This window comes from Salvelinus fontinalis, chromosome 33 (genome assembly GCF_029448725.1).
Source record: "Salvelinus fontinalis isolate EN_2023a chromosome 33, ASM2944872v1, whole genome shotgun sequence".
Lineage (NCBI taxonomy): Eukaryota > Metazoa > Chordata > Actinopteri > Salmoniformes > Salmonidae > Salvelinus > Salvelinus fontinalis.
In genome coordinates, this window is record NC_074697.1 from 16,162,538 (window position 1) to 16,173,788 (window position 11,251).

At 49.1% G+C, this 11,251-nt stretch overlaps 1 protein-coding gene across 2 annotated transcripts in view; it reads right to left on the reverse strand.

The window, feature by feature from the left end:
- LOC129831761 (cyclin-dependent kinase-like 1) overlaps positions 1-7,766 on the reverse strand; it is a 36,834-nt gene extending 29,068 nt beyond the window's left edge. Inside the window, exons 1-3 of one of the 2 annotated variants that reach the window (XM_055895186.1) lie at positions 7,243-7,766; positions 6,812-7,000; positions 6,025-6,143 (exon numbers count right to left, since the gene is read on the reverse strand). In XM_055895186.1, coding sequence (XP_055751161.1) covers positions 6,025-6,143; positions 6,812-6,979 — 287 coding nt within the window. In that variant the 5' untranslated portion in view covers positions 6,980-7,000; positions 7,243-7,766. Of the gene's footprint in view, positions 1-6,024; positions 6,147-6,811; positions 7,001-7,242 lie in introns of both variants that reach the window. The other variant, XM_055895185.1, reaches the window with a different exon arrangement.
- Positions 7,767-11,251: the final 3,485 nt, after the last annotated feature.

Consider the following 11,251-nt stretch of genomic DNA (forward strand, 5'->3'; position numbering starts at 1 on the left):
CTTTGCAACAAGCTAATGGGGATCCATAATAAACCCCAGGAAGAGTAGCTGCTGCCTTTGCAACAAGCTAATGGAGATCCATAATAAACCCCAGGAAGAGTAGCTGCTGCTTTTGCAACAAGCTAATGGGGATCCATAATAAACCCCAGGAAGAGTAGCTGCTGCTTTTGCAACAAGCTAATGGGGATCCATAATAAACCCCAGGAAGAGTAGCTGCTGCCTTTGCAACAAGCTAATGGGGATCCATAATAAACCCCAGGAAGAGTAGCTGCTGCTTTTACAACAAGCTACTGGGGATCCATAATAAACCCCAGGAAGAGTAGCTGCTGCTTTTGCAACAAGCTAATGGGGATCCTAATAAACCCCAGGAAGAGTAGCTGCTGCTTTGCAACAAGCTACTGGGGATCCATAATAAACCCCAGGTAGAGTAGCTGCTGCTTTGCAACAAGCTAATGGGGATCCATAATAAACCCCAGGAAGAGTAGCTGCTGCTTTTGCAACAAGCTACTGGGGATCCATAATAAACCCCAGGAAGAGTAGCTGCTGCCTTGGCAGGAACTAATGGGGATCATAATAAACCCCAGGAAGAGTAGCTGCTGCTTTGACAGGAACTAATGGGGATCCATAATAAACCCCAGGAAGAGTAGCTGCTGCTTTGACAGGAACTAATGGGGATCCATAATAAACCCCAGGAAGAGTAGCTGCTGCTTTGACAGGAACTAATGGGGAACCATAATAAACCCCAGGAAGAGTAGCTGCTGCCTTTGCAACAAGCTAATGGGGATCCTAATAAAATACCAAACACCAAATACTTCTAATGTCTGCGTGCTAGAAATGTTTTCTTTTTAACTTTTGAGTTATTTTGTATCATAGCTTTATTGACATCTATATTACACTTCTTTATTACACTGCATTTCACTTCTGTAAAAGTGTGTGTGTGTGTGTGTGTGTGTGTGTGTGTGTGTGTGTGTGTGTGTGTGCGTGCGTGCGTGCGTGCGTGCGTGCGTGCGTAATGTGTAAATTAAAGTATGCTGACACAATACTTTTTCTTCTAACATTCTCTGTCTTTAGTGTCTCTTAGCAACGGTCTCCCACCACGTAGTTCAGACCCTATTCCTCCTCTGTCCCTGCCTCTCATTATGTCTGTTCCCTATCTTTCCCTCCCCCTCTCTTTCTCTCTGTCCCCCTTCTCCCCACTTCCCACCCCCTACCTCATTCTGTCTGTCCCCCTATCTCTCCCTCCCCCTCTCTTTCTCTCTGTCCCCCTATCTCTCCCACCCCCTACCTCATTCTGTCTGTCCCCCTATCTCTCCCTCCCGCTCTCTTTCTCTCTGTCCCCCTATCTCTCCCACCCCCTACCTCATTCTGTCTGTCCCCCTATCTCTCCCTCCCCCTCTCTTTCTCTCTGTCCTCTATCTTTCCCTCCCCCTACCTCATTTTGTCTGTCCCCCTATCTCCCCCTTTCTTTCTCTCTGTCCCGTATCTTTCCCTCCCCCTACCTCATTCTGTCCAGCCTAGTGGTCAGACTAACCACCAGGCAAAGTGTATGACGTGAGGAGTCACTAAATGAAACAGGAAAGATGATCTTGGTGATCAGTCATCGAGTTCCTGAGAGTGAGAGAGTTAGACCAACACAAAGGCCTTTCACATGTTTATTTTAGCAGCTGACAGTGAAGTGTTCTGGGTTGGGCCCGAAAGAGTTATGACAGGGTGATAAGAGTTACCCGCGGGGTTAGGGAGCTATGACAGGGTGATAGGAGTTAACGTACCCACGGGGTTAGGGAGTTATGACAGGGTGATAAGAGTTAACGTACCCACGGGGGTTAGGGAGTTATGACAGGGTGATAGGAGTTAACGTACCCACGGGGTTAGGGAGTTATGACAGGGTGATAGGAGTTAACGTACCCACGGGGTTAGGGAGTTATGACAGGGTGATAAGAGGTAACGTACCCGCGGGGGTTAGGGAGTTATGACAGGGTGATAAGAGTTAACGTACCCGCGGGGGTTAGGGAGTTATGAAAGGGTGATAAGAGTTAACGTACCCGCGGGGGTTAGGGAGCTATGACAGGGTGATAAGAGTTAACGTACCCACGGGGGTTAGGGAGTTATGACAGGGTGATAAGAGTTAACGTGCCCGCGGGATTAGGGAGTTATGACAGGGTGATAAGAGTTAACGTGCCCGCGGGATTAGGGAGTTATGACAGGGTGATAAGAGTTAACGTACCCGCGGGGGTTAGGGAGCTATGACAGGGTGATAAGAGTTAACGTACCCGCGGGAGTTAGGGAGTTATGACAGGGTGATAAGAGTTAACGTACCCGCGGGGTTAGGGCTTTATGACAGGGTGATAAGAGTTAACGTACCCGCGGGGGTTAGGGAGTTATGAAAGGGTGATAAGAGGTAACGTACCCGCGGGAGTTAGGGAGTTATGACAGGGTGATAAGAGTTAACGTACCCGCGGGGGTTAGGGAGCTATGACAGGGTGATAAGAGGTAACGTACCCGCGGGGGTTAGGGAGCTATGACAGGGTGATAAGAGGTAACGTACCCGCGGGGGTTAGGGAGCTATGACAGGGTGATAAGAGTTAACGTACCCGCGGGAGTTAGGGAGTTATGACAGGGTGATAAGAGTTAACGTACCCGCGGGGTTAGGGCTTTATGACAGGGTGATAAGAGTTAACGTACCCGCGGGGGTTAGGGAGCTATGACAGGGTGATAAGAGTTAACGTACCCGCAGGGTTAGGGAGTTATGACAGGGTGATAAGAGTTAACGTGCCAGCGGGATTAGGGAGTTATGACAGGGTGATAAGAGGTAACGTGCCAGCGGGATTAGGGAGTTATGAAAGGGTGATAAGAGGTAACGTACCCGCGGGAGTTAGGGAGTTATGACAGGGTGATAAGAGTTAACGTACCCGCGGGGGTTAGGGAGCTATGACAGGGTGATAAGAGTTAACGTACCCGCGGGGGTTAGGGAGCTATGACAGGGTGATAAGAGTTAACGTACCCGCGGGGGTTAGGGAGTTATGACAGGGTGATAAGAGTTAACGTACCCGCGGTGTTAGGGCTTTATGACAGGGTGATAAGAGTTAACGTACCCGCGGGGTTAGGGAGTTATGACAGGGTGATAAGAGTTAACGTACCCGCGGGGGTTAGGGAGCTATGACAGGGTGATAAGAGGTAACGTACCCGCGGGGGTTAGGGAGTTATGACAGGGTGATAAGAGTTAACGTACCCGCGGGGGTTAGGGAGCTATGACAGGGTGATAAGAGGTAACGTACCCGCGGTGTTAGGGCTTTATGACAGGGTGATAAGAGTTAACGTACCCGCGGGGTTAGGGCTTTATGACAGGGTGATAAGAGTTAACGTACCCGCGGGGGTTAGGGAGCTATGACAGGGTGATAAGAGGTAACGTACCCGCGGGGGTTAGGGAGTTATGAAAGGGTGATAAGAGGTAACGTACCCGCGGGGGTTAGGGAGCTATGACAGGGTGATAAGAGGTAACGTACCCGCGGGGGTTAGGGAGCTATGACAGGGTGATAAGAGTTAACGTACCCGCGGGAGTTAGCGAGTTATGACAGGGTGATAAGAGTTAACGTACCCGCGGGATTTAGCGAGTTATGACAGGGTGATAAGAGGTAACGTACCCGCGGGGGTTAGGGAGTTATGACAGGGTGATAAGAGTTAACGTACCCGCGGGGGTTAGGGAGTTATGAAAGGGTGATAAGAGGTAACGTACCCGCGGGGGTTAGGGAGCTATGACAGGGTGATAAGAGGTAACGTACCCGCGGGGGTTAGGGAGTTATGAAAGGGTGATAAGAGGTAACGTACCCGCGGGAGTTAGGGAGTTATGACAGGGTGATAAGAGTTAACGTACCCGCGGGGGTTAGGGAGCTATGACAGGGTGATAAGAGTTAACGTACCCGCGGGAGTTAGCGAGTTATGACAGGGTGATAAGAGGTAACGTGCCAGCGGGATTAGGGAGTTATGACAGGGTGATAAGAGGTAACGTACCCGCGGGGGTTAGGGAGCTATGACAGGGTGATAAGAGGTAACGTACCCGCGGGGGTTAGGGAGCTATGACAGGGTGATAAGAGGTAACGTACCCGCGGGGGTTAGGGAGTTATGACAGGGTGATAAGAGTTAACGTACCCGCGGGAGTTAGCGAGTTATGACAGGGTGATAAGAGTTAACGTACCCGCGGGAGTTAGCGAGTTATGACAGGGTGATAAGAGGTAACGTACCCGCGGGGGTTAGGGAGTTATGACAGGGTGATAAGAGTTAACGTACCCGCGGGGGTTAGGGAGTTATGAAAGGGTGATAAGAGGTAACGTACCCGCGGGGGTTAGGGAGCTATGACAGGGTGATAAGAGGTAACGTACCCGCGGGGGTTAGGGAGTTATGACAGGGTGATAAGAGTTAACGTACCCGCGGGGGTTAGGGAGCTATGACAGGGTGATAAGAGTTAACGTGCCCGCGGGATTAGGGAGCTATGACAGGGTGATAAGAGGTAACGTACCCGCGGGGGTTAGGGAGCTATGACAGGGTGATAAGAGGTAACGTACCCGCGGGGTTAGGGAGTTATGACAGGGTGATAAGAGTTAACGTACCCGCGGGGGTTAGGGAGCTATGACAGGGTGATAAGAGGTAACGTACCCGCGGTGTTAGGGCTTTATGACAGGGTGATAAGAGTTAACGTACCCGCGGTGTTAGGGCTTTATGACAGGGTGATAAGAGTTAACGTACCCGCGGGGGTTAGGGAGTTATGAAAGGGTGATAAGAGGTAACGTACCCGCGGGGGTTAGGGAGCTATGACAGGGTGATAAGAGGTAACGTACCCGCGGGGGTTAGGGAGCTATGACAGGGTGATAAGAGGTAACGTACCCGCGGGGGTTAGGGAGCTATGACAGGGTGATAAGAGGTAACGTACCCGCGGGGGTTAGGGAGCTATGACAGGGTGATAAGAGGTAACGTACCAGCGGGGGTTAGGGAGTTATGACAGGGTGATAAGAGTTAACGTACCCGCGGGGGTTAGGGAGTTATGAAAGGGTGATAAGAGGTAACGTACCCGCGGGGGTTAGGGAGCTATGACAGGGTGATAAGAGGTAACGTACCCGCGGGGGTTAGGGAGCTATGACAGGGTGATAAGAGTTAACGTACCCGCGGGGGTTAGGGAGTTATGACAGGGTGATAAGAGTTAACGTACCCGCGGGGGTTAGGGAGTTATGACAGGGTGATAAGAGTTAACGTACCCGCGGGGGTTAGGGAGCTATGACAGGGTGATAAGAGTTAACGTACCCGCGGGGGTTAGGGAGCTATGACAGGGTGATAAGAGGTAACGTACCCGCGGGGTTAGGGAGTTATGACAGGGTGATAAGAGGTAACGTACCCGCGGGGGTTAGGGAGCTATGACAGGGTGATAAGAGTTAACGTGCCAGCGGGGGTTAGGGAGCTATGACAGGGTGATAAGAGGTAACGTACCCGCGGGGGTTAGGGAGCTATGACAGGGTGATAAGAGGTAACGTACCCGCGGGGTTAGGGAGTTATGACAGGGTGATAAGAGTTAACGTACCCGCGGGGGTTAGGGAGTTATGACAGGGTGATAAGAGGTAACGTACCCGCGGGGGTTAGGGAGCTATGACAGGGTGATAAGAGGTAACGTACCCGCGGGAGTTAGCGAGTTATGACAGGGTGATAAGAGGTAACGTACCCGCGGGGGTTAGGGAGCTATGACAGGGTGATAAGAGGTAACGTACCCGCGGGGGTTAGGGAGTTATGACAGGGTGATAAGAGTTAACGTGCCAGCGGGAGTTAGGGAGTTATGACAGGGTGATAAGAGGTAACGTACCCGCGGGGTTAGGGAGTTATGACAGGGTGATAAGAGTTAACGTACCCGCGGGGGTTAGGGAGCTATGACAGGGTGATAAGAGGTAACGTGCCAGCGGGATTAGGGAGTTATGACAGGGTGATAAGAGTTAACGTACCCGCGGGGGTTAGGGAGCTATGACAGGGTGATAAGAGGTAACGTACCCGCGGGGGTGTCGGTCCAGCTCGTTCAGGACGGTCTGCTCACAGAACTCAAAGACCAGGTGGAGACGTCTCTTCCTTCTGAAGACCTCCAGGAGGTTTACCAGGTTCACGTGCTTCAGCTGCTGCCGGGATGAACACAGTGGGTGGTGAGAGGGTGGTGTGTGTGTGTGTGTGTGTGTGTGTGTGTGTGTGTGTGTGTGTGTGTGTGTGTGTGTGTGTGTGTGTGTGTGTGTGTGTGTGTGTGTGTGTGTGTGTGTGTGTGTGTGTGTGTGTAAGAGCCTGGTGTTTAGCTCTCCTACCTTCAGCTGCTGCCGGGATGAACACAGTGGGTGGTGAGAGGGTGGTGTGTGTGTGTGTGTGTGTGTGTGTGTGTGTGTGTGTGTGTGTGTGTGTGTGTGTGTGTGTGTGTGTGTGTGTGTGTGTGTGTGTGTGTGTGTGTGTGTGTGTGTGTGTGTGTGTGTGTGTGTGTGTTTGTAAGAGCCTGGTGTTTAGCTCTCCTACCTTCAGCTGCTGCCGGGATGAACACAGTGGGTGGTGAGAGGGTGGTGTGTGTGTGTGTGTGTGTGTGTGTGTGTGTGTGTGTGTGTGTGTGTGTGTGTGTGTGTGTGTGTGTGTGTGTGTGTGTGTGTGTGTGTGTGTGTGTTTGTAAGAGCCTGGTGTTTAGCTCTCCTACCCTCAGCTGCTGCCGGGATGAACACAGTGGGTGGTGAGAGGGTGGTGTGTGTGTGTGTGTGTGTGTGTGTGTGTGTGTGTGTGTGTTTAAGAGCCTGGTGTTTATCTCTCCTACCTTCAGCATGCGTATCTCTCTCAGTGCTATCTTCCTGATGACCGGGTCATCCTCTGATTCAACAAACTTCTTGATGGCGACTATCTGTCCGGATTCTCTGTGTCTGCATTTAAACACCACACCGTATGAACCCTCTCCAATCTTGGCCAGTTTTTCGTACTTCTCCATCAGACAGGTGAGGAACGTGACCTGTAACACACACAAAATACTTTTCACATTCATATTTTTCCCCCCCTCCTCTATGATGATTCGTTGTCATCATACTATACAGCTGGAGCCTATCAGGAAGTGTCTTTTTAACTGATCGTCTGAATACGTAGCCTTCAGATCTGTCGTTCCCTGAGGCCCTACAGGAGGAACTACGCTACTTTTGAGCTGTGTTTTCAGAGAAATGTACATCCCACTCACTACAATCACTATAATGTACTCACTGCTGTCTGTGTTGAGTCAGAGCGCTCTAACCAAGGGCATGTGCCAAAGGGTCTTTAGACCAATTATATGTACATCCACGCGAATATGATCGCACCCATGAAGTCTTTAGGCGCAGGTATATTACGTATTTCCGCGTTACTGCTTTCAACTTAATTTCCAATTATAGGCTGACTTCGTTTTAACGTTGTTAACGCGTGGTTCTCTCCGGTAGACCGATTCATTCAACAGAGTGGTTCTCGTTTCCACTTCGTTGGGACTAACGCTGGGCGCTTCACCAACATCAGTTCCTTGGTTCACCGGTAACTCGTCATTCCCGTTTTAACTAAAAGTCTATAATACCCTGCTCTTGGTCCGTTGCCTCCGTTCTGTAATCATAGTATGTTGTTGATGTTCAATTTACAGGCGCAAATATAGCCTACACCTATTGGCGTCGGCGACTCCAGTCCTCGGTGCGCCTGCTCGCTCCCATGGAAACGCGTCTGAGAGGTGATAGGGTGACTACCGTAGTTACAGTAACCCGGAACCCCTGGTCAATTCACGACACAGTAAGATATTTACGTAACCTGTCCATTAGTTACCCATGGTGCTGCCTATAACATATATGTTGGGCTTGGTTGCTTTGCGTAAATGGTGTAATGTCCAACATTGATGTGAAATAATGCATTACTTAATTTTGTTCATTATAAGCTATATTGCAATATCTACAATAGGCATAACCTTCATCATCATACCATGCAAGTTCCATTCCCTTGCTATAGCATTTAAAACACATCATGAACTGGGAGCAACTAAAATCTATACTGAACAAAAATATAAATGCAACATGAGCTGAAATAAAAGATCGCAGAAATGATCATTACACAGGTGCACCTTGTGCTGGGGACAATAAAAGGCCACTCTTAAAATGTGCAGTTTTGTCACACAACACAATGCCACAGATGTCTCAAGTTCTGAGGGATGGTGCAATTGACAGAAATGTCCACCAGAGCTGTTGCCAGATAATTGAATGTTCATATCTCTACCATAAGCCGCCTTCAACGTCGTTTTAGAGAAATCGATAGATTAGGGCCTAATGAATTGTTTTAAATTGTCTGATTTCCTTAAATGAACTTGCATTTATATTTTTGTTCAGTTTTACTTTTGATAAAATGGTTCATATTTTGTTAAATCTGACTGTATATTGTTCATAGTTTTATGTTCAAACTCTGCTATATTATTAGAAGCCAAGGGCTGCCAAGCAATCATGAGAGAATATCATAGTCTGTCTGGGGCAGTGGTTGGATTGTGCTTTGGAGGCCTAAGCCATCCAATACCATAACAGCTTGTTGAGTCCTCCCCTTCCTCTACTTGGGTTGGTCTAGTGGTGATTTTCTGTGGTCCACTGAGGAAGACTAATGCAGCTGTTGACGTCAACAAACAACAACAACAATCCCACGGGAATATCAAGTTTATCATCTAACATTTAAAAGCAAAAACAAACAAAGTCAATTCATGATGGATGATGGTATCACCTGACAGAGGGCCCTAACCCCTCTGACCACAGCTATCACCTGACAGAGGGCCCTAACCCCTCTGACCACAGCTATCACCTGACAGAGGGCCCCAACCCCTCTGACCACAGATATCACCTGACAGAGGGCCCCAACCCCTCTGACCACAGATATCACCTGACAGAGGGCCCTAACCCCTCTGACCACAGCTATCACCTGACAGAGGGCCCTAACCCCTCTGACCACAGATATCACCTGACAGAGGGCCCTAACCCCTCTGACCACAGATATCGCCTGACAGAGGCCCTAACCCCTCTGACCACAGCTATCACCTGACAGAGGCCCTAACCCCTCTGACCACAGATATCACCTGACAGAGGGCCCTAACCCCTCTGACCACAGCTATCACCTGACAGAGGCCCTAACCCCTCTGACCACAGCTATCACCTGACAGAGGCCCTAACCCCTCTGACCACAGATATCACCTGACAGAGGCCCTAACCCCTCTGACCACAGCTATCAACTGACAGAGGGCCCTAACCCCTCTGACCACAGCTATCACCTGACAGAGGCCCTAACCCCTCTGACCACAGATATCACCTGACAGAGGGCCCTAACCCCTCTGACCACAGATATCACCTGACAGAGGGCCCTAACCCCTCTGACCACAGCTATCACCTGACAGAGGCCCTAACCCCTCTGACCACAGCTATCACCTGACAGAGGCCCTAACCCCTCTGACCACAGATATCACCTGACAGAGGCCCTAACCCCTCTGACCACAGCTATCAACTGACAGAGGCCCTAACCCCTCTGACCACAGCTATCAACATGTATCTACAACACAGCTATCAACATCTATCTACAACACAGCTATTAATTGCATGATGAAAGACAGTGATGGGGCTTCAGTCACACTGCAGTGAGAAGGGGATTTATAGACTATTTGTCCTGACACACAGCAGTGAGAAGGTGATTTATAGACTATCTGTCCTGACACAGCAGTGAGAAGGTGATTTATAGACTATCTGTCCTGACACACAGCAGTGAGAAGGTGATTTATAGACTATCTGTCCTGACACACAGCAGTGAGAAGGTGATTTATAGACTGTCCTGACATACAGCTGTGAGAAGGTGATTTATAGACTGTCTGTCCTGACATACAGCAGTGAGAAGGTGATTTATAGACTGTCCTGACACACAGCAGTGAGAAGGTGATTTATAGACTATCTGTCCTGACACACAGCTGTGAGAAGGTGATTTATAGACTGTCCTGACATACAGCAGTGAGAAGGTGATTTATAGACTGTCCTGACACACAGCTGTGAGAAGGTGATTTATAGACTATCTGTCCTGACACACAGCAGTGAGAAGGTCATTTATAGACTATCTGTCCTGACACACAGCAGTGAGAAGGTGATTTATAGACTGTCCTGACACACAGCAGTGAGAAGGTGATTTATAGACTGTCCTGACACACAGCTGTGAGAAGGTGATTTATAGACTGTCCTGACACACAGCTGTGAGAAGGTGATTTATAGACTGTCCTGACACACAGCTGTGAGAAGGTGATTTATAGACTGTCCTGACACACAGCAGTGAGAAGGTGATTTATAGACTGTCCTGACACACAGCAGTGAGAAGGTGATTTATAGACTAGCTGTAATGACACACAGCTGGGAGAAGGTGATTTATAGACTATCTGTCCTGACACACAGCTGTGAGAAGGTGATTTATAGACTGTCCTGACACACAGCAGTGAGAAGGTGATTTATAGACTGTCCTGACACACAGCAGTGAGAAGGTGATTTATAGACTATCTGTCCTGATACACAGCAGTGAGAAGGTCATTTATAGACTGTCCTGACCCACAGCAGTGAGAAGGTGATTTATAGACTAGCTGTCCTGACACACAGCTGTGAGAAGGTGATTTATAGACTGTCCTGACCCACAGCAGTGAGAAGGTCATTTATAGACTGTCCTGACCCACAGCAGTGAGAAGGTGATTTATAGACTAGCTGTCCTGACATACAGCAGTGAGAAGGTGATTTATAGACTGTCCTGACACACAGCAGTGAGAAGGTGATTTATAGACTATCTGTCCTGATACACAGCAGTGAGAAGGTGATTTATAGACTGTCCTGACACACAGCAGTGAGAAGGTGATTTATAGACTATCTGTCCTGATACACAGCAGTGAGAATGTGATTTATAGACTATCTGTCCTGATACACAGCAGTGAGAAGGTGATTTATAGACTGTCCTGACACACAGCAGTGAGATGGTGATTTATAGACTATCTGTCCTGACACACAGCTGTGAGAAGGTGATTTATAGACTGTCCTGACACACAGCAGTGAGAAGGTGATTTATAGACTATCTGTCCTGACACACAGCTGTGAGAAGGTGATTTATAGACTGTCCTGACACACAGCAGGGAGTCTGTGTTTCTGAGACCGGATGATGACTGGTCCAACCTTCCGTTAGCTGGAGATGTTGTGAAGATACTGCCGTTATC